At 37.8% G+C, this 24,381-nt stretch overlaps 1 protein-coding gene across 6 annotated transcripts in view; it reads right to left on the bottom strand.

Annotated features, from left to right (window-relative positions):
* Window positions 1-412: 412 nt before the first annotated feature.
* The window catches only part of MTR (5-methyltetrahydrofolate-homocysteine methyltransferase), a 50,907-nt gene continuing 26,938 nt past the window's right edge, over window positions 413-24,381 (bottom strand). For all 6 annotated transcript variants that reach the window (XM_042025316.1, XM_042025317.1, XM_042025321.1 and 3 more), the window contains 15 exons: window positions 21,970-22,059; window positions 21,183-21,335; window positions 20,516-20,623; window positions 16,785-16,885; window positions 14,753-14,820; window positions 13,780-13,900; window positions 10,807-10,888; window positions 9,964-10,062; window positions 9,145-9,220; window positions 7,823-7,978; window positions 6,885-7,081; window positions 3,633-3,833; window positions 2,715-2,907; window positions 1,871-1,983; window positions 413-1,738 (listed from right to left, as the gene is read on the bottom strand). In XM_042025316.1, the coding sequence (XP_041881250.1) occupies window positions 1,646-1,738; window positions 1,871-1,983; window positions 2,715-2,907; window positions 3,633-3,833; window positions 6,885-7,081; window positions 7,823-7,978; window positions 9,145-9,220; window positions 9,964-10,062; window positions 10,807-10,888; window positions 13,780-13,900; window positions 14,753-14,820; window positions 16,785-16,885; window positions 20,516-20,623; window positions 21,183-21,335; window positions 21,970-22,059 (1,851 nt within the window). In that variant the 3' untranslated portion in view covers window positions 413-1,645. The remainder of the gene's footprint in view (window positions 1,739-1,870; window positions 1,984-2,714; window positions 2,908-3,632; window positions 3,834-6,884; window positions 7,082-7,822; window positions 7,979-9,144; window positions 9,221-9,963; window positions 10,063-10,806; window positions 10,889-13,779; window positions 13,901-14,752; window positions 14,821-16,784; window positions 16,886-20,515; window positions 20,624-21,182; window positions 21,336-21,969; window positions 22,060-24,381) is intronic.

Raw genomic sequence — 24,381 nt, 5'->3', positions numbered from 1 at the left:
GAAGAGTGCCGGAGAGGAGAGATTCCAAGCATTAAATTAATTAGCAAAAGTGCAATTACCAAAAACAAAGCATAGAGGATTTCAATTTTCACAAGCTACATGTTTCAGAAACAAATAATCTTTTATATTAAGAATATTTTACTGTATTTTTGGCAGTCTAAATGAGTGTTCTACTGAGAAACCATTCCCACTACAAGAACCAGCTACTCAGCAAGGACATGTCACAAGTCCCTGACATGGAAGGAGGCTGGGGGAGGGGAGGTCCATTTAGAAATTATTTTTGTAAGTCATTAAGGATGAGCCATTCTAAAAGATTCAGTTAAGAACACATGCAACTACTTTAAAAATCCCATAGCAGCTTTTGTAATTTCAGGTTCATGGTACAAGCACAAATTACTTTTGACATTATCTGTTCAGATTATTGCACACATTTTATTGTTGCCATTTGAAGGATTCTAATAGCATAACACCATCTTTATTAAACTGTTGATACAAGATGAGTCTTTTAGCATAAAGTCAGATGAAGACATTACAAAAATTACATCGCTAGTAATAGATTGCAATAAACTATTAAAAGAACAACTTCCTTACAATATTGATATTTTGTTTACAATTAGAGACCAAAAAAATGAGGGGTTTCTGTCATAATATTTTACTAAATTAGTATTTAAATAATACTTGAGGCACTTTTCAGAAATTATTGAAAGCTATGAACAATTAGCACACTGAGTTAAATCTGAAGAATATGTCTACAATATTAACTGGTACATATGACAGCACTAGTTGCTTTTAAAATCCAGTTTTCTAGAAGGTTAAAAAGTTTGTAAAAGTCAGTTCCAAGCTTTCTGGCTGTCTATAGTAGCAAATATGCTGCTCTCATAATTTTAACATACAAATGATTGTTTATGTATGAATTAAGCCCCACAACATTAACTGTAAGGTAGGAAGTGCCAGTACCCTTTATACAGAATAGACAGATTGTGACTTGCTGAAACGAAGAGGAAGCATGAAGCAGACAACTCCATGGGCTCATCCCACTTCACAATACAGACCTCTGATACTTCTCCAGAAGACTCTATTATGCTGATAGTTCTACCATTGAGAACAATGTGTGTTCCCAAGCACAAGACTAAACACTGAGCAGATGATTTTTAGAAAGGAGATCTGTTCTACTTCAGTCGTTGTTGATCACTCAGTACAAAACTTTCTGTGACTTTGCAGAAAAATCACATCATATTTCTGTCCCTGGACTTGTCAAAACACACTAAAATCACAGAAGTCAAACTGTGTTCTATGCATATCCACAGCCATGGGACAGAAATTCTTGCCCCCGACTTCAAAATCTTCCACAGAACAGGAAAGCTTTGCAGTTTCCCCATCTCACCCTACACCTAGCTTCTCTGCTAGTGTCTTTGTGCACAAAATAAAAATAAATAAAAGTATGCTGCTGTGACTGAGAAACAAACATTCATGGTCCCAAGCCAAGGGCACCGGGCATATCTGATTTGAAATACTAAGTTCCTTTAATTTAAGACAATCAGACAAGTTATTGGGGTGGATGGAAGAAAGCTGTTTCCAGTGGGAAGAATTTTCTTGATCCTTCCGGCAAATGGACCATCAAAAAAAAGAAGTTCACCCACAAATATCACAGTTGTTCAGAGTCATATCCCAAAATGGGTTCTAGCCACTTCTCCACCTCTGCCACAGACAAATTTTTTCTCAGTGCATAATCTTCAACCTGCAAAGGGACCACAAAATGTGATGAAGATTTTGAAATTCCAGCTTTAAGTGTTTACAAAATCTTTGAGACATCTGCTCATAAGATGATTTTGAATGTGCTAACACTATTAAAATGGATAGTATAAGTTACCTGATCTTTACATATCTTGCCAACAGCAAAATATTTGGAATTGGGACTGGAAAAGTAGAGGCCAGAAACTGCAGAAGCAGGAATCATTGCTAGTGATTCTGTTAGACCAATTCCTGGAAAAAAGAATGAGAATTTTCTTATTCTCTGAACTGAAAATAAGGACAAATTCAGAACCTTTTTTTTTGTTAGGCAGCTTTGAGCAAACCCAAAAAAATCTTGATGCTTTTGGATGAACTAAAAACAAACCCTTTTTTCACTTGTTAACCATTAAGAAAACCCACAGAGCTTTAAACACACTGCAGACTTTCATTACAATGACTGTAGAGTAACTGTGCAGTTTGAAGGAAAAAGCTTGGACATTTTGGCAAATGCGGTTTTGAAGCACGGGAAGGTGTTTTTGGAATTGTGGAAGTAGCAGTGAAACATCTGACATGTAAAATATCAGAGGAAAACAAATGGAATTAATCCCTTTTTAAGAATTACCATCTTAAGGTTCCTGTGGACCAGGAAATACACTGCTGAATAGTTTTTTATTCTGTTTCTATCTGGAATGTCTTCTTACAACCATAAGGATGCCAGACATTTTCTCTGTGCAGCAAAACCCTGTTGGCATGGAATCTGCTAATTAGGGACACAACTCCTCCACCATAAGCCCTGGCAGTGTTTTGCAAATTCTTCCTTGAATGAGGCAAAATAAAAATGGCAATAAAAAGGGGAAGATAGCAATTCCCAGAAGTACTTCAGTTCAGTATTTTATGTAGTTCTGCACCACCCGATTTGTTCTTTTGTTGGAGTTTTGACTTCACATAAAAACAGTTTAAGAAACTTAGTAAAGCAGAGTTACCTGTTGTCTCCTCAATGTTTGCAAGTTTCCACATGGTGAGTTTTTCTGTATGGTCAGGCTGGCTGGGATATCCAGGGGCAGGGCGAATTCCCTCATATTTAATTTTGCGTAGGCCAGAGAGATCCAGCTGCTCACTACTACTGTAAGCCCAGAATTCCCTTCGAACCCTTTCATGGAGCTCCTCAGCAAATGCCTTGGAATAGAATGAAAAGATTTTTTTCTGTTTTACTGATGCAATAGCTCTTTGATTAAAACAAATAATGATAAACACCTTCTTGCATTCCCGTTTTCAAGAGAGCTCTTAACATAGGTGAGACACTTGAAAGAATTAAAATTCATATGCAACACTTATTTTGCTAATTCAAGTACCTTAGTTACTTCTCTTATTAGCAAAGAGTGGTTTTTTGATTGTCCTGCTTTAAAGAGGTAAAGATGTGGACAAGTAGCCCAAAAAGACAAAGCTCATTAACCTATGGTAGTGACCCATCATTAATAGCACCAAGGTCATGAGGTCTTGACTATCTGGGTGTCTCACCCTGGTCTAGCTATGGAAGGCCACATCATTCTTGCCTCCATGCTAGGCTCAGATACTAGGAGCATGTGCTGCTGCTCCTTTTAGCAGAGGGCCTTTCCTCTAGCTCAAAGTGAGCAACAGCTTTTCTGAACTGCTCCTGCAGCTTACATGATTTTGCCAGCACTAGCTGTCCTTCAGAAAAAATTCCCACTTCAGTAAATATCTTCAGATAATAATAATAATCATCATAATATAATAATAATAATAATAATAATAATAATAATAATTTCTGAAACCCTGCTATAGCTTGAAATCCACAGCTAGAGCTACCCCCACTTGCATTGCCTCAAAGTGGCTCTAAGTTTGCTGAAAGTTGCCAGGGAACACATGATAAAACCTCATACCTCTGCTAACCGATCACCGAGAGCCTTCACCATTATGATGTTGTATTCATCATCCTGTTTCCTAAATTCATTGCATAAATCATCTACACCAAAGCAGGCCACAGCAAACAGGCCTAAGTAGTCACGAATGCCAGAATCCAGTGGTGCTATGAAGTCAGAGAGGCAGTAATACGGATCTGTGCAGGCAGAGTCCTTTTCAGCCTAAAGTAATGAAATCAATGCAATAAATCAGAACATTTTAAAATACATTAGTATTAAGTGCACTATTAAGCTAAAGACCAGTATTTTTAAGAGTAAAGGGCTTAGGGCACTTCTGACAAACACCTCAGTAGTCTTTGAGCCATGGTAGCTTTCCTATAGTTAAATTAGAAGAAAACCAGCTCTCTTACTCTGAGGGTATTTGGACAACAAAACCCCAAAGAGGAGAGATGCAGCACTGAACATACATTTTGCTTCTATTTACAGTTACTGAGTTTTAACGACTTATATTGCAAACAAATTGCTACAAAGTAAGGAATACCCTTGTGCCAACCACTGGGTAAGAGGAGGAATATTTCATCTCTACCCCTAATAGATTCCACATTTGTAAACAAAACTGACGGCTGATGTGCAAACTGAACAATTCTTCAGCAACTCCCACGGTAGAATGGTTTGGGTTTATAAACACTCCGATGTTCTTATGCTACAAACTATGTGCTCAGTGAACCAGACAAAACAGTGCCCAGGATGCAGTTTTTACTAATCACACACCAACAAAACGTTATCTATCGCAACCGAAAAGTTGAATCCTAAACAAAGTTCAAGCAGGTTTATGCAAAGGGAAGTGGCCCAAAGGAAAAGGTCCTGGAGGCACTGGTCAATACCCAGCTGAACACGAACCAGCAGGGTGCCCAGGTGGCCAAGCAGGCCAATGGCACCTTGGCCTGTATCAGAAACAGTGCGGCCAACAGGACCAGGGAAGTGCTTCTTCCCCTGCACGCAGTACTGGTGAGGCTGCACTTCAAATACTGTGTTTAGTTTCAGGACCCCCAACTGAGGAAGAACACTGAGGTGCTGGAGCAAGTCCAGAGAAGGGCAGTGAAGCTGGTGATGGGTCTGGAGCACTCATCCTATGAGAAGTGGCTGAGGGAGCTGGGGAAAATGAGGCTGGCGCGAGACCTTATTGCTCTCTACAGCTACCTGAACAGAGGCTGCAGCCAGGTGGGGGCTGGTCATTTCTCCCAGATAAAAACTGACAGAACAAGAGGACACAGTCTTAATCTGTGCTAGGGGAGGTTTAGGTTGGATATTTGGAGGAATTTCTTCACAGAAAGTGTAATTACGTACTGGAATAGACTGCCCAAGGAGGTGCTGCAGTCACTATCCCTGGAGGTATTTGAGGAAAGACTGGACATGGCACTCAGTGCCACGGTCTAGTTGACATGGGGTTATTCAATCACAGGTTGGACTCAATAATCTTAGAGGTCTTTTCCAAACTGATTCCGTGATATAGGGAATTAAACTGCTCATTGACTCCTTTTCCAAAATTGGAAAAAGGTAACAGAAAGAGGTGACTGAGCACCCAAAAAGAAATCTTGAATCATATCAGTATATTACTTGTGGAAGCATGATTGCTATTTAAGAGGTGGCACAGCTCTTGCAGATCAACCTACAGAGAGAGGAAAGTTATTTAATGGCTATCACTTAGCTGAAGATTCATTTTTTTAATCCTATGACAATATTTTAGCAATGCTTTTCACCGATCCCCAACTGCATCTTAAAAGCAAATAAAACACTCCCACCCCTGAAAAACAAAGAAAAATTGTCTATTAACCTGCAAGGTTACAGAAAGTACCATAAAACTAAAGAAACATCCGTTATCCCCTCAGGTGAAATTTCTGTTAATTTTAAGTTCTTTTGTAATTATTAGAGTTAAGGAAAATATTCCATGCATTTCTAACTTTTAGATTTATTTCACCTCCTTAATTAGTGTCAATGTCATGGAGAGAACTCTGTGTACTGAAAGGAGTATTTTATATAAGAAAGAGAAGACAATTATTCTCTTCTACTTTGCTCTGCTGAAGAAGACTCTGCCGAGTTACTATATACACCAGGATGCAAGAGATGCAGCTAAAATACACAGAGTCTAGAAGAGCAATATGCACAGATTTTCATGACCTTAACCTATGAGAGAAGCCTGAATAATTGGGATTTACAAGGTAAAAAAGACTAAGGAAAATAACAGTATTCCAATAATAAAAAGCATTACAAGAACAACATCAAATGAGGTATTTTCCTTGGGAGAATCCTGGCAAAAAGCCAGGAAAAGAAAGTAGTAAAGTTGATTTACATGGGGTATCAAAATGCTTAACTAAGCCATAAGTCTCTGAAACATCCGTGCCTGTGCGCTTGTTGAGAGCATCTTACATAAACATCTGCCATGGGTTGTCAAGATACACTAGATCCACCTCAGGAACTGCAACAGATATACTTAAGAGCCACATATTTCTTAGTGCAGTTCTGCAATGCTGGCACATGACTGTTCTCACAGAGTACTGTACTCCAGAAATTTAGGTAGTTATATTTTTTTTTTCTGCCCACATTTGATGACTCTGAATATGTGAGCTATGGAGAAGCCAAATCAGGATAGGGAAAAAAGAGAGGCAGAATATATTGAAAGTTCAATCTACCAAATTAAATGCAAATCTAGGTAAGTACGATTCTCTCCATCAAAGTTAGCTGCCAACTAATTCTAAATGGCCTCTTCATATAGTGAATTTTACAAAAAAATTAAGACTATCAAAAACAATTATCTCCATTGAGCTTTATTTTCCAGGTTTTTTAAATTCTAACTGGGTTTAAGCATTAACATATTCAAGCGGAATTTTTCATCTACAGTAGAATCCAGAGATATTAAGAGAACAAAGGTTCATTGGGTTCTAATTTAGCAACACAAGATTCATGTGATTAATTTATACAGTGAATTGCTTTAGGACATCTTAAAATTGAGACAGAAAATGCACGTAATATCTCAAGATGTCAAACCTACAAAGCATTTTGTACAATTATTATAATGCAAAATACTACAAATACTACAATACAAAGACCTGGCTCATCACTAACAGGATCTTGTTATTACTGAAAGAAATGACAAGACAACGACTGCAGAACGATTACAACAACCATTTTCTACAGTTTTAATAGGGCACTTTTATTACATTCCTGCTATTCAGGGGGAAAAACAGTCACTTAGGAAGTGTGCTGTCACTGTACCTGTTGCCTCAATCCATAAAATTTTGCTATTGGTTCTGAAGATCCCACTGCCTCTTCTACAGCATACAAGTGGATATCATCTTGAACACTTCGAGCTGGCCAGAACCCAACCACGCCTCTGGCTTGTAATTTCTTTTCATTAATCAATGTTTTCAGTAGATCTTGAGCATCATTATAAACCCTCTTAGCTTCTTCACCTATTAAAAACAAAAGAAAAAAGAAATTGCCTTAGAAAAGGCATGTTTTCATAATTGGCTGAACAGGTTTAAGAATTGTTTGAAGATTGATTCATTTTTCACATAATTGTCCAATGACTGCAATGATCGGTTAGCTACAGCAAAGATAGCAGTGTGATCATAGGGCTGTAACAACATATACCTTAGAGAAAAAAACCCCAAACAAAGTACAAAATGTTTCAGACAGCACCATTCTAGTAGAGGCAGAGAACACAAAACAAAATAAGCAAGAGACCCGGTGTGTGCACCTACATTACCACAGTGCAGCAGACCCAGAGCACTGCTTTCAATGTCACCCTTGCATTTTCATCATGTATTTCAAAGCCTACTGAATAGCTTCAAAAGGGGACAGAACTCTCCTGCCACCTTCACCAGAACTCTCCTGCCACCTTCACCACCACCCAACAACAGGAACACAGATATATTAAGCGCTCTGCTGCCATTTTCTGTCAATAAAATACCTCCCTGTGCTTTGGCAGGTGAATGCTAAATAAGATGACTGAGCATTTTTCTGCACTTATTTTTCAGCCTCACATGGCAACAGTTGGTTCACTAAGCATTGCTTTGAACAAATTATTTCAGTGACGTTCTTTGAATGTATTTGTATTAATCCTATGTATTTCAAAACATTTGAAATCTTACTGCAGCACACTGGGCCTGTTAGGGTTAGTTATATGAAGTAAATGCAATTTCAATACCCACCTACAGTTTTATCACTAAAGATCTTAGGGAAACTCCGGTTGGGATACTTTCCCCTAAGTTGCCAGACATCAAAGAAGGGCTTCCAGTCAATGTACTCTACCAGCCGCTTCAGGTCATAATCTTCAAAGACTTTTGTGCCGATGAATTTTGGTTTAACTGCAGGAATCAGAAGTACAGTCCGACATGACAAAAATAATTTAAAATCGCTTTAACATTTGCAACATAACTGACATTCAGCTGCCTCCACCCCTGCAAATGACCTCTTCCAAACTAATTTTCCTAGAATTCTCATTGTCACAGTGTTCCCAAGTCATACCATACTCCCCAGTTACAATGTAACAACAACAAAAAAGCATAAAAGGCATATAAAGTTTAAATAGAAAATTTAAGGCCTTTTGTTCTTCCTCGTAAATCGATAGTTTTTAGCTGTTGGAACTTATTTCATTGGCCAGAATATTGGCCAAGACACAAGACCAAAAGAACGTACACAACTTACCAATACCTCACACACTTCATGGGCATATACATTTCATACTTACAAATTCCTTTCTATACACAGACATGTTATGTCCTATGACAGTGCAGAATGTTTCTGTAAATTTACATGCAATTTCTAAGAACTTTTTCAGCCACCCCACATGTTTAAATGCTCACACACAAGTGAGAAAGCAAGATGGATCTATCTGTGTAAAGCCACAAGCTTTGCGCTTGTTTTGGCTGGTCAATACTTTGTAACACATTAAGATAAGCTATTGAAAATTAGCATCTTATTGAGTCTTGTAAATGAAACAACAGAAAGCAGCGCTAGCATCACTGCAGGATGCAACTTCTTCTCAAATGCTGTTTATATTCTAGTCCAATTTAAAAGAAAAAAAAAAAACAAAACCAGTACAAAAACTGATGGCAGAAGGGTAGGAAAAAGTATAAGGAGGAATTTGCTAAAAATGCCATGTCACAGCATGTGTTCCCCAAATATGGTACAGTAAGGTGTGCAATGTAATGAGCCAGGCAGACACTATTTTGCAAAAGCCACCATTAGAGTTTTCTTTGATTATATGTTGTTATGGGTAACACATTGTTTTGGGATTTTTTTTTCAGTTGTTTTTATTAAATATTAAATTATTTTTTAAATGAGCTGTAAAAAAGCAGAAAGAGAACGTTAAAATTAATGCAAAAAAAATCTCTGTTGAGACAGATACCAATTTACTTAAGCTGTTACACTGCTATATTCTGAAGTTTAAAGCATAATTTAATTAAAAATGTATCTACAATAAATACACAAAATAAAATACAGGCACAGCAACCACAAACATATAGCTGACCTGGTATATGGCCTGATAACCAGTTATTATGGAAACCTTTTCTTCTAGCTTGCTGAAGAGACAAGTATCTTCTTTCCTACATAGACATAAAGGTTAATTTCAGAATGCCATCTTTCAGATACGTAAACTGTAACTGTTGACTTCATGGTAAAGTTTTACTCAAAATACCCTTCAGGACAAATCTGACAACAGATAATTTCAGTCTCAACAACTCCCAGTTCCCAAGTGTAAAGTAAGATTACATCACAAGCAGATCATTATTTTTGCCTGTATAATTCTAATAAAACTGGCCTACAAGATTTCTGGTTCCTCTGAACTACACTGGAACTTCCTTTATTACTTCAAAATATAGGTACAGAAAGATATTCTCCTACTGCTCTGATGCCTCACCTAAACAAGACTAAGACATTGGGAAAGCATGGTGGTTTAAAATTCTCAATAGAGCATGGCTCAGTAGCAGCAAAAGCAACCAGCACCCTTTTCATTGCCCCAGCGGAAGCAAATCCAGCTACTGCTCCAGGAGAGCACAGGTTGATTTAAGATGACACGACTGCCAGCTCCATGGAGGTCCTAGATATCACTGATTAGCCACTGCAGACAATCAAGAATTTGCCAAGCGTGTGTTAAGATTCAGGAAGAAGGTCTAACAGGCTAGAAAATTTGATTTCATAAGCACTTCTGAAAGTTTTCAATCCATTTTACTGCAAGTTTAAAATCAAAACAAATATACCTGAAGGTCTTCATAAGGAGCTGAACAGCAAGAGTAACAAGGCAACTGCCAACCACTTCAAACAAGAAGATAATCAATTACATTTGTACCTTGAGAGACTCATAGTGTTCTTGTCTAATTTCTTCATATTCCTCTAATATTTCTTCAAAGAAATCATCCTTTATACTATCGTCTAAGAGCTGGGAGCACTGAAAAACACAGGAAGGAGAAAGCACTAAGTACATACTGTAACACACTACAGTAAGGACAAAGCGAATTTCAGACTAGGCAACCTGTCTTTTGGCCTCTCTTGGAAACACTAAACTAAGCCTTACCAATAATCTTCAATTTACATTCAAACTATTCAAACTATCCGTGTTTAGATTACAATTATTACTGATATCTCACCCCTACGACACAGGTAACATTGGAAAGACCTGAGCAAAGAAGACTCCAAAACTTCAGAGATTAAACAGTCACAGAAGCAACACACAGCTTGGCCTACTCTTTACCACCAGGTATTTGCCAGCTAAGACCACCCATTTCTCTGAAAGAGAATCCATCCCAAAAAACTCCAGCCACACGTTTCTGAGTACTAATGTTGCTATCCATCTAACTTCAAAAATATATCCAACTTACCCAGAATAGCAGTTCACATATAACTCCATCAGTCTTCACTACAAAACTACAGTCAAGGACTCAGTGAATGTCACCCTCACTACAGTAATGGGCATTTAAATGAAAGTACCCAGCGACCATAACTGTGACAAGCCAGATGAGAACCACGTGGCAGCACAAAACAGCTGAAGCAAGTGTAATTTACATACTTGTCTCTGATGCTCCCCTTTAATTTTCTGCCACAACATTAAGCCTTAGAGGAAAGGATGAAAGGCACAACAGAAAAACAGGGCATATATCTTTGCATGGACAAGAAACTATAATTTAGAACTTACAACCACAACACTCTTCGATGCGTCCAGGACATGAACTACAGGTGCACTATATTGTGGGGCAATTTTAACAGCTGTGTGTGTTCTTCAATGAAAAAGAAAAAGAGTGAGCATTTCACAACTAAAACAAAAAACCAACAAAACCAAGAAAACCCAAACAACCCACCAACAAAAAAAAGCAGACAGTGAAATAAATCCTGACTTAATGCATAGACCAGAACTTCAAAAGAAGAAGTTCATTCATCCATCTGCTATGCATGAATCATTAAACACAGATTTTAATAACAGGTATATAAACACTTCCCTTCAAAGAGTATCAGAACACTTCATAAATAATGTGCCAACACACATTCCCCTCAATGTCTTACCAACTGAATGAAAATCAGCAACTCATTAGTTTCAAGTCTTAGAAAACTTCAGTAAGACTATTCCAAACTAAGCCTACCAAGAACTAACAATTTCTTTAATCCTTTTTCCTCTTCTTACATTTTTCCCTCCCACATGCTAATTTTTAGGTCTGTGGATTAGTATTAACCTAATTCAGTGATGATTATTCCATTTCTCAAAATCAGAGGTATGAGTCCTCTCTACAGCTGAAGAAGGAATTCTGCCAGTGGTCAATAAATATTGCAAACTTGCACCTTGAAAATGCAGTAAACTTTGCATTGTAACTACAGGTGCAATCAGGACAGATCCTTCTCTTCACAGTCTGTCAAATTATGAGACTAGCTGCTGAAGCCACAAAATATGGACTCTAATAGGTCTGCTATAATATGTGCTACTCTGACAAAGAAAGCAACACTGCTAACCATTTCCAGTGATGCAAGAATGAGCTCTGCTCAGAGTCCCACCAAAACTCTGCAAGCAAGTGTAGGAACAAAGACCTTATAGGCCTTATAGTTTGCTTTCTTCTATGCTAAGGTCAAACAACATTTCTAAAATTGAACTTAAATCAGAGCCTAGGAAGCAATCTTCCATAACAAAGGTAAGATCACCTTTTTCTTCAGGTTCTGTCAAATATTTAAAGCACTTGGACACGGAGGTTTACTCATGACTGTAAAACACAGCTGTGTAAACAACTGTCCAGCATCTCCTGAATTTGCTTCTAGGAGTTGCATTTTTGATCTTGGCAGCTCTACTTTTTACAAAAAGGTATATTTTCTATTTTGATAGGAACAGACAAAGGAAACAAAAGAAGGCATGGTCCTAAAATGGTACTGTATCAACCACTACATGCTAATTTTTGTATTTCTTTAAGTAAATTTTAGGACAGTGAGAATCTTACCATTATTTCTCAGCACCTGAATTTACCAAAGTAACATAGTAAGAATGCAAAAATCATCATTACTGTAAATTATGAAAAAACTCTATTACGTGGATTCTGGAGACTAAATCCAGCCTCTCTCTCTTTCAAACTAACCTCACTATACACTCTTCCAAATACTCAGGGTCTCCTTATTCCAAATAACAATGGCAATTTATTACAGTGCAAAAAATGCAGATGGTTCTTCACTAGCAACCTCTGACATATACACGACCTTTAAGAATACACACAGGAGGTTAAATTTAAGACTGGGAAAGTAATATTAAATATACATTAAGAATCCAATCTTCCATAAAGAGTACTTCGTGGACATATATTTTATAGACACTGTACTGTATCTGGGCATATGTAAAGTATATATTTATATACAGTTCACCTGAATAAAATCATAATTTTTATACTCAAAATTATACGTATAGTCTTCAGTAATTTCCATATTCACGGATAAAACTAGTGCTGCTTCCCTATTAGCTACATTCCTCTCTGTGAATAAATTCTGCAAAATTATTTTATGCTGGTTATTTGACATCAATTACTAGGCCACAACGCCCTGGGTGAAAACACTGAAATGTGAAGAAATGCTTTCCTAAGACTCCCACTTAGAATAAAGCGTTCCCTCCACTCTCCAATTTTTTTTTTTTAAATAAGAAAAATCCCTCTATGTTTGTTCTCTGTACCAAAGCAATAGGAAGAGGCTCATATGGAAAAGGAGAAAAGGGATACAGTGAACCCTGTATTATACTTGCAGGAATAATAATGACAGGTAGTGATCCTACTTTCTGCTGTCTGTCAAATTATGAGATGATTTGTTAAAGCCCAAATACAGAATACAATATATGTTGCTCTGATAAAGAAAGCAACACTGCTCACAGCTTCTAGTTACACAGAAAATGACCTCTGCAGTCTTCTGAGCTGTCACCTCCTCAAGTATATTGTACACAAACCAGTCAGCAAAGCTTTATCCACGACTCTTATACATGCCCAGAACACATCTGTGGTAATGCTAATACTAGCTGTCAGTGAGCTGTCAACATGGTCTTCAGGAAATCACAGCAGCTGTATTATTTCATTTGAACAGATCTGAGAGGACAAGATCTCAACAGCTCAGTCTATCAAAACCAACATGATGAGTACTTCAAGGCAAGCAGCACGGCTTTATCCGCTACCAGCCTGCTTGAGCAGCACTGGAGGCTCAACACAGTGAACCATGATCCAGGAAAATACAGTAACTTCCTTAAAGATAACAGCTCCCTGATGTCAACATGGCCATTTCTAGTCTCAAAATCCTGCATTTTTAGAATGCTTTGGTGAATGAAAATAGATCATTCAACCCCTTAGAAGAACAGAACTATATTCATACACATATGTGCACAAACTTTTAGAAAAAACCGTTATTTCCACATATAATATACACTTGTACAAATTAAATGTTTAAGATGTCCATTATTTGTTATGTACTAACTACATTTTACCTCTATAATCTAGGACTTCTGAAACAAGAAATAACACTAAATCTGAGGGTGAATATATATCAGTATGTGGGTAGAGGAAAAATGAGAGAAAGGGAGAAAGAAATAGCTATAAATTTTCTTTTTCACTAGTTAACACTGTTTGCGTATAAGCCGCCCATCTTCCCAACTGAGGTATCTTACTTAGAAGTAGTTGCTCCTCCAATGAGCAAAGGAATCTTTATTGCCAATCTCTCCATTTCCTTGGCGACAAAAATCATCTCATCCAAAGATGGGGTGATGAGACCAGACAGGCCAATTATATCTATTGCAAATTTACAAACACACATGCACAAAACTTTTAGCCAATCCACTAGAAAGACACAGAAATCAGTACAGAAAAGTTTATTTCAAACATCAGATAGCTTCATGCATCAGACAGAAAAGAATGAGATAAAAAGCAGGGTAGTCACTAGTCTAGAAGGGAGGTTTGACCCAATTAGAAAGTGAAAGCTTTCCAAGAATGACAGTAATTCCAAATCCCCAGTTTAAGATATTTCTCGGTCTTCACAGTTGCTGAACACCTACTGCTCTAGTTTCAGCAATAAATAAACAGTACTTTTGATTAGCAAGCTCCAAGTCTCAGAAGTTCAGTACTGAGGAGGGAAATAAGACAAAATAATTATAAGTTGTGCTCTTAGAAACAGCAAATGCTTTCATCACCTATGTTCCACACAATTCATCTTTTCCAAGATGCAGCAGACTGTTCCAAAGCAACTGTAATGTGTTTCAGAAAGTTCATTATTTATTAGAACAATTCATTCCTGATTTCACACTCACTGATCTGGCAGGCCGAATGCCAAGTTCTTTTACTGATTTAAGATCCAACAAGAAATTACTTAGACTTTTCAAGGCTCCATTTATCCATCTGTAAAACAAATACTACAACATCTCTCTTGGAGTTCTCCTTTTAATATAGGGTTTCAGTTCCTCAGGCTAAGTTTCACAGAAGTGTCAAATGCTAAAAAATTAATATGGTTAAAGTAGAAATTCTGACTTCTCTGAAGATAATCTGATCAAATCATAGACAGCATAGGAATGCAATAAGCAGCAATTAAAAAATGTAAGTGTGATTTAAAAATCAAACAATTCAGAAGTACTAATGAAATCTCTATACCTGCTCTGTTCTCAACAGCAGCTCTTAATATCTTATCACATGGAGTCATGACTCCTAAATCAATAACTCTGTGGAAAGAAAGGAGATGACATAAGATCCTTTAAATAACAAATCAAATTTCTGCTACATGGCAAATACATTCCTCTTGCTGTAAATAACTGACCTAAAAATTGAAGTTAAGATTGAGATTTTTGTTTGTTTCTCTTAAGACTGCTTTTGGGAATTTTTATACAGGAAATACCTCTGGGTCTGGTAAAATTTTCAGTAAGAGTTCCAGATGGCATAATAATTAAGAAAATTCAAGTGTAAGAGGGGCTTCTATTTTTAAATAAATTTTTGGATTGTACTAAGTCTGGCTGAGATGAGTTAATTTTCTTCATGGCAGCCAGTATGGTGCTGTGTTTTAGATCTGTGGCCAAAACAATGCTGCTAAACTAAAGTTTAACTATTGATGAGCAATGCTTTCACAGCATCAAGGCCTTTTTTGTTTCTCACTCTAGTCCCCCAAGGAATAGATTGTGAGTAGACACAACCAGGCAGATGATCCATACTAACCAAAGAAATATTCCATGGCACATGAAGTCAAGCTCAGCAATAAAAGGGAAGAGGAAGGGGCTTAGAGGGGTTAGCCATATTTTGCTCAGGAACTGGCTAGGCACCAGTCTCATGGGAGGTGGCAAGGGGATTGCCTTTGTACCACTTGTTTTTTCTTTCTTTCTTTCCCTCTTCTTCCACTTCTCCTTCAGTTATTAAACACTTTTCTCCACCCACAATTTTTCTTGCTTTCTTTCTTCCTTTCATCTTTCCCCACCCCACTGAGGCTGGCTGGGTGGAAGTGAGTGGCTGTGTGGTGCTTAGCCGCCTACCAAGCTACCAACAGCAGTAGCATTTCTGAAGTTATCTGGATAACAAAAATATTTTGTGGACATCATACCTTATATCAGGAATATAAGATGATTCACATCAAGCTTGTTTGCCTTATTAAAGCACACATTTTATGAAATGGGACACTGAACTTCCCTCATTATTCCTATTAACCCTAGCCATTGCCAGGATTTTTATTTTTTCAAGTAAACCACCCCAGCCTGCTGATTTCACTCAGCCTCACTCATGGTGACAGAGAATATTATGGCTTCCTTTCAGTAAGTCTAAATAAAGCTCAAGAAAGCCTGAATCCAATCAACATAATTTCAAGAGGAAATTAAATGAAATATATTGCATATACACAGCACTGCTACTGACTTCAACATTTTGTGCTTTAAAATAAAGGGATAATTTTGGCTCTTTTTAGAGCAAATGACAACCCAAAGTCAAAACTGAACTAAAGGAATGAACAGTAAGACAGAGCTCCAAAACCAATTCAGCTTTGCACAACGTGTGACAGACCCTTGAAAAGGGCACTGATGGAAACATGACCATTCATTCTAACACTGTTGCCAACCCTTCTGCATGTCCATGAAGGACCTGGCTTTTCTTGAAGTTCTAACTTTTTCAGTTCAGAAACAGAATGTCAATATCATCTCTTATTTAACAAAGCACACCTCAGCAAGTTTTTAAAACCTCATAGTCAACAAACAACGTGAAAAACACACAGGATTCATTTGAATCTTACGAGACTTCATTTTTTCCCAACAAAACCCACACATAGTACTGCCTACTGCAATTGTCATATCTGATTTCTTCAGACATTTTATGTTTAAAACATCATACTTAACATATTTAACTGATATAAAACAAATACAAAAATTTATATTCTCATCTATGTTCCAAGTGATGTTAAACTGCAGATTCACCTCAGATGCCAATTTATCAGGAAAAACAATATTAAAGGAGAAGGTAATACTCCCTCTTGCCTCCCCATCAAGTAATAGCTGCTACGATCTGTGTTCCCAATCACAGCTTGGGGAACAGAGGATAATTCCTAAGAAATGCCCACCTCTGTTATCACCACAGCTGCAGCTAAAGAGAGGTACTAATAATTACCAACCCTTCTACAGCTGTGTTCCCAGCTACCTAATGTCAGTCTCTTCACCTGAAATTGTTGCAGCCCAGAACAACTCCCACAATGTTCTTGCCGATATCATGTACATCTCCCTTCACAGTTGCCAGTACTATTGTACCCTGGTAAGGATCCTAGAAGTTGAAGAAATAACAAGAGTTAAATTACTCATAAGCCTTGGTATGTTTGAACACATCCTTCAACAGTGCAATACCAATCCATGACCCAGACTTCTACTATAGTACAAGTAACTGCAAAGAGTAGTACAGATAATACAGTAAATATTAAAAATTATCTCAAAAGATCCAGGTAACAGAAACTTGAATTATTCTTACAAAATGCATGGATGTTATTCAAAAATCTGTGTGTGAAAAAATAAAACAGCAGTTAAAACAATTTCAGATATGGATAGCATTTTTTGCAGTGCAATAACTGAACTCCTAAGGTACTTCTGCTCCAAATATACACCTCGCCAACGAAGAGATTAAATATTTAGAACAAAAGGGTATGAATACTTATAATTACATGTCTGTTTGTGCATCACGATCAATCTTTTGATGCAAGGCTGAGAAGAACGGGAAATTAGCAAACTTAGAAGGAAAATTAGAAGAATTAGCAAAAGCAGAAGAGGCTCATTTTTATGCAACACAAATAACAAGGGAGTTTTCAGCGCAGTAATCAGGCAACTTCAGACCACCCTAGCTGAACAAACAGGCTGAAGAAGGATCCCCTTGAAGAAAGGAAGCTGTTCTGTCACAAGCAGGTCCTAGGCTAGACAGCAGTCAGCTTGACAAAGGTGCTGCCAGCAGCACAACAGTGGAACTTCCCACAGCAGCTCTCCACCAGGACACAGGACTTGGCAATACCTTTGTAGTTGTATAATCACTGCCGTCATTTGGAACAGCTCCAGGCTATAACAGTAGTATGTCTGAGTTGCTGCAGCATCAGATGCCAGTAAGCAACTACATGAACTGCACAGAATTTAAATAAAGTGGAAACCTGAGCATATTCTACACAAAACTATAAAATATTTTTCTAGACGGTATCTCATCTCCTTCACACATGGCAGAACTGGATGACTGAATCCTTCCTATGAAGCATGTAATATTTCTGGACATATAGAGTAGGTCTCTACTTCATGAACCTACACTGCTTTTGCAGTTGCAATATTATGGGTTAAAAAAACCTCTATATATTACCAAGAGTGATATTAGTATTTCCTGTGGTTCTAACACATTTGTTGAATAAAATCCCTGGATCCCCACCAATGCTGCTGTTTACTAAAATCTAATATCTCCCCAGTGCTTCTGTTTTACAGAAGGCCAGAAAACAGAGGAAGCAAAATGGAGGTCTGTAAGTCAGCCATCTCAGTACACCAACAGAAGAATTTGCAGCTGGAAATATACTGCTGGAATGCAAGAGAAAAGAGATTAATCAAGGACTGGAAGAAGAACAAAACATGCTGCCCCACATTAGGTATCATACCTACTCATACCTAATAATTACCGATGATTTAATGAGTGATTTATACCAAAAAAAATTTTGGATTTGCACATAAGAAGAAGAAAAATCTGTGCAGGGTAGCAAACAATATGGGCCATAGCACATACCACTTTAAACAAACTCTATTTAAGGCACACTTGTTTCAATTGTCTTGAGCAAGGAGGTCCTCAAGTTCTGGGCATACATCCAAAGGCCTTCTTTGTTTTTCATCTTGATACAGATCCACAGCCACAGCCATTTATCCTCAAATGTAACTATCAATGCTTTGCATTTCCTGGCAGTCTGTGACTAAAACTGTCCTGGAGGGTACAATGGCCTGGGTAACATCAGACAGATCAGTTACCAGAGTTTGCAAATCATTCTCCTTCAAGTCAACGTACTTAGGGAATAGATGCCACTGTTTTCTCTCTTTCATTGATTCTCTATACAGTGACACATCTTTGTAAGAGGAAGACACTACCTCCCTTGCCCAGCAGAAGGTAGAGAAAGCAGGATGACAGAAGCCCTGCCTTTTCCCTCCTGCTCTCCTCAGCCACACAGAACATCTCACTCACTCTCTCAGAATGTTTGTTATCTTTTTTAGAACCTCTCAAATCCCACTTCACTTCTTTTTAGCCAGAGAATGTGCCAGAGCATTCACAGAAGATCCTAATCCACCACTCATGGAATCGATGGGGTATTGATTTTAAATGACTTCAAACAGTTTCAAAACAAAACAGAGGGTGCCAAATACCAGCACTGTCATCTGAATTAAAAGAGTACAGCACAAACTGGAGAGAGACGACAAAGGGAAAGGTGATTTGTAACAGCCAGAAAACAGATTCGCTTGAGAAACGTGAGAGAAGACACCTTCACATCCAGAAAGAGCATGGGAGAAGAGACTAGGCATTCTCCTTCTTTCATTAAGATCAGTCAGGTTTAATTATCAGGCCATTTTTCCAAATTTTTTGCTGTATTTGTTACGTTTATGCTGGACAATCACACAACAGATGCACAATAAATACAAAGATACAATGTAAGAAGATTTCAAGGAAAGTATTAGGAACCATTAGAAAACCCACAGAAGGGAAGCCAAAGGAAATACACAATTATCACAGTTCAGAGAAATTCTGCTATTCTTTCTTTTATGTGTGTGTTAAATAACAGATTCTGATCATAGCTATTGTCTCTGAAAACTCATGAAGACAAGGTAAGATTCCATAGGACTAAAATGTAAAGACACATCAAACCTAAATTTGATAGTCAAAGACAACAGAAGATGAAAAATATTTAACAACCAAAACTGCAAGCACCTATCACATTATAAACGTAGTAGGAAACTGCAGAAAAAAACATTTAAAATGGGATTCTATCCAATTCATCTGAACCATCTTTTCTACTGAATAGAATCTTGTCAGTTTGGAGAAACAAGGGACATATATCTTCATTTTCTAATGGTGCTATCACATAGACCATTTACCAAATTTGGAAGCAATTACCTCAAGTATATTCACAGGTAGTTGATAAAACTACCCCACCAGCTGTTGGCTGTGAATAAAATGTTGTAAACAAGAGGCCCACAAGGATATGAATGTCATTGATTATCTTAAAATACATATATTTTATATATTAGATAAAAAGTAGTTTTCAGAAGCTGGAGGAAAAATACACATATGAGAGGACAACTATATTCAGACCCTATTGTCTTCTCCCCTGCATTTTGGTCATGGCTACACATGCAATGAACATACTATTCTATCATAACAAGAGGTCTTAAATCACAATCTATGGAGAAAAAGGAAGGAAGAAATTGGTTTGTTTAGCTGGAAGAATGACCAGGTCTATGGAGAAGGGAAGAGTTAAATGAAGAAGAAATGGTGACAGGCTTTGAACATGAGAAAGAAAATTACAGAGTTCACCAAGGGCAGAAGAATTAGAAGCAAGTGGCAAAATCTGCCATAAAGTTAGAAATACCAGGAATAAGTAACACTAGAATTAAATGCCTGTAAAAATACAAGAAATGAGTAACATCGGTATAAAGGGCCTCCATAGGCTTATTGGCATCATTCAGGAAACTGTGACAACAGCTTGGGCACACACCAAACAGTGTTCCACAAAATCTGCACTTTATGAATTTCAAACCTACTTCAAATTATCCTGAGATTGTCAGTTTCCATATGACTGCATCAAGTCTGCAGCATAAATGTAAATAGCAACAAATAATTCCTATATTTGTCATAGCATTCTACAAAAGAATTACAGCACAAAGGACTGTATCTTGCCTCTTCTTCTGTGCTGCCTTGCTTGGCTCTCCTTTCCTCTCTTTCTTTTTCCATATAGGGAATAAGGTGGCCAACTGCCTTCTTCATAACTCGAGCAGACTTTATCACCTGCACAGATAAAGGTGGCGGCAGAATAAACAATAAAGACAAGGTATAGGAAAACCTCAGTTTCCTTTTAGCTTTCTCATTCAGGCAATAAATGAAACTTCATTTGCAGCCCCAGGTGGCAGCTTTCAGATCATTCTATGGCAGCAGGCTGCTGGCCTTACTGGGTCAAGGCTCTACACATGACACTTTCTTCCACAGTGCAGCCTCCCAGACCACTCACAATAGAACCGAAAGCTACAGATAAACTTGGAAGGTGCTAAACACAGCAAATTTTATTTGGGCCTTTTTTCTCTCTTGTGCTTTTTCATGGGCTAAGACTTAAAACTGCATTTCAAATAAAGCAAAAACACTCAGGAAGAACAGAAACAAATGTAATCATGCACAAAGGAAGTCAAGGTCCAAAGTAAAATAAGAAAATGGCTGCTTCTCAGCAGTACCTGAATTTTTACAGTTCCTGTGCCATACCTGAAAACACAGCCAAGTATAGAATGTTTTGGCTACATTTTACAATGCTAGTTTTTGTGAAGTAGGCAAATACATGACATTATTTTCTCATTACCTGAGGCAGAAACATCTTTCCAGCACCAAAAAGATCACCAACAATTTTCATGCCATTCATCAAAGGCCCTTCAATTACATTTAGAGGTCTAGGATATTTTTCCTGATTTAATCTTGCTTCTTCTGTATCTGCAGTGACATACTTCTCAATGCCCTGAGAAAAAAAAATGAGAAGCTTTTATCTTGCTAGAAATACAACTTCCATTTAGTTGACTTCTCCCCAGAAAAAAATCCCACAATGAAAGTACAAATAGCTACTGTAGATATTGAGAGTCTTTAAAAATACCTCAAATGTGTATTGAAAATAGGCATTCTTAGGAACCAAAACACCACAATTCTTAGGCAGATAAAGTTATTCACAGCACGTCCCCAGTATTAACAGATTTGTCAATTTTTTTTTAACTATGTCATAAGAAAACACCAACACTCAAAGGTTGCTTCCACAGTGCAAGTGCCACTCAGCGCAGTACTACTGAAGGACCAAAAAAAGCCATAGGAAGTAAAAGGAGTATGTTCCAAAGAAAAAACAGTGTGTTTCTACCAACACTAGTGGAATAAAGTATTAAGGGTCAAAGACTTCAACGTCTGAAGTTTAAAGACACACCTCTACAGTTTTCTCTGTTATTGAAGTTAACTAGATCAGCTGCATTTATTATTCATTATTAATTAATAGCTTGTGAAAAAACGTCAGCTGAAGAACTTTTAAAGCCAAATACGTCCCTTGAAGTCCGAGCTGAGATCATGTCTCTGAGCACTGATGGGTAGGACAGTTTTCTGCACACATTCACCTTTATGAGAGCATATTCCAGCCTTTCCTCCACAGAGCCTTTACGCCACTCATCAGTCTGTACAACTTTTTTTCCTCCTTGGGCATGATTCTGAAAAGAAAAGACATCCATAGAAGCTTGCAAGCATAAGGAGTGCAATTACGGACTTCACTTTCAGGAAAACAAGGATATTTCCAAGTACTGGCTCATAAAATAATTTTAGACTATTCAAAAGGTTTATATACATGCACATCATGTTGCAAACACCTATGATGTAATACAGGCAGGGAGTCTACATCCCAATAGGTACACGCCTCAGTGAAAATGTAAACAAAATAATTTAAAAAAAAAAAAGAGCAGTTTGATAATTTTTATGCTCATAAAAATGATGACATGACTAATCCTAAGGGTTTTACTTTGGGGAACATATTTTAAATTGATTCCTGGCCCACACACTACATTTAATTTTAAAATTCTAATTAATTTGGCACTAATTCAGTTTCTGCTGGAATAGGTTATGTTATTCCATATCACAGACATGTTTTCCATCAGTCAGCCTACAAAACTACTGTTTGTCACACACATAGACTGTCCCAAACTACCGCATAGCCTCTCTGTCTCACACTCGTACTCCCCTTGGCTATGAACACAGAGGCCAAAAGGGCTTCACAGTGCAAAGAAGTTCATAAGCACCCACCCCAGGAATTGCTTGTGGAAGAGCACCTTATCCATTAGTTCAGCCATCACACTTCAGGCAAGTAACTTCTTCTCCTCAGTTATTAGACATAATCTGACATCTTTCAGGCCTTATGAAGTTGCTATACTTTTGAGTGCTCATCAGCAAGTTTTTAAAGATAAAGTCATGGAAACAAGACCTCACTCATGGGAATAGAAAACAGAACAAGCTTTCATTCAAGTTTATACAAATACTAGCTAAACTTCACAGCTTCTTGTTGCCTCATCTTATTCCCCTCATATGTGCAGTTTGTAAAAAGGAATGAAAGAAGAAATAAAATGTTGCCTAGAGACAACGTAGAGTCATATTAATTATTAGCTATATTAAAAAACCTGACTGGACATGTCCCTAAGCAACCCGATCTTGGCTGACCCCTGCTCTGAACAAAGGGCTTGTAGTAGATGATCTCCAGAGGTCCCTTTCTACCTCAGGAGTCACTTGATGTGATTCATTGAAATGATACCAAGTGTTCCTCAACCTCTGGCCAGACAGTTTAACAAGGGAAACACTCCGGCCTAAAAATAACCCATGACACTGTAGGGTGGACATGCAGGAACAACAGTGTCAAACACTATATGAGATCTTTACAATCAGCATGGCTATACTGCATGTTGAGGATGAAAAAAACTGCCTCGGGAAGGACAACTCCCATTGCCCTAAATGCCACAGTTTCAGTTTAAGAATGTCTGCAGATATGTACTTCATGGAAAATGGTTTTTAATCTCAAACTTCAGATGAAGACTGATTTCCTAAATCTGCAAGGATTAAGTTCCCCCTTTTTGCCACTACACTATTTTACTCCCACAATAAAACTACCACCACAAATAAAAGCAGAAATTCCAACAATGGCTTCCCAAACTTATAGACCTAGGACTCATCATCCACTTTCATTTCTAGTTTTAATGCTCCATTTGAATTCCTCCCTTTATTTTTCTTCCTCTTTATGCAGTCTTGAATATCCCAATGGTGCAACTCGGCTTAAACAGACAAGATCACCCCCAGCTAAATTGCTTGGACACCAAGAGCACCATCTAAAATAGCCTAAGCACAAGGGATAAAGAGAGTCTTCCTGTACTAGTTTTCAACATGCTGCCACTGTTACTATAAAGCATGCACCACCACAGGGCAAAATATGAACCAAATGAAGCTCTGCACAGAAATATTACCTCCAGGAGCTACAAAACAGGCATGCAAATCTTCTTGTGCACTTGAATCTAAGAGCCACCTAACCCAGAGAGACTTTTGCTGTATCTTCCATTCAGAACAGGATTTCACCAGCTGTCTTTTGAACAACGTGTAACCTTTGTCCTTTATCACCACCATCATTACAACATCTCAAAAGCCCTAAATAGCTGATCCTCACCCTTGACATGCTACATGAAGCGGAAGTCTATGGCACAGCCACAAGTCACAAGCAACTTCTTCACCTTTTACATATTCTCCAAGCAAAGCATTGCCACCAGAGAGAGAGGTTTACTCTTTGTCTCGCACTTGTCAATTAAGTTCCAGCACCAAGATTGGCTTGGTTGTGGGTTGGCCTTTTCTGGTTTTCGGTTGGGGTTTTTGGTTTTTTTTTTTTGGTTTGTGAGGGTTTTCTTTGTCTTAGAAAAGTCTGTTTGGGATTTTTGCTTCTTGTATTTTGGGGGGGGGTTGTTTTTTTCCTTTGGAGAATGCCTATGCAGCTTGGTCTCCTGAAG

The sequence above is a fragment of the Corvus kubaryi genome, unplaced genomic scaffold (assembly GCF_017639235.1).
Source record: "Corvus kubaryi isolate FWS band 111438036 unplaced genomic scaffold, C.kubaryi_AGA036_p1.0 37266, whole genome shotgun sequence".
Classification (NCBI taxonomy): domain Eukaryota; kingdom Metazoa; phylum Chordata; class Aves; order Passeriformes; family Corvidae; genus Corvus; species Corvus kubaryi.
Note: the sequence above shows the minus strand (reverse complement) of the source record. Positions and strands in the feature narration are given on the sequence as shown.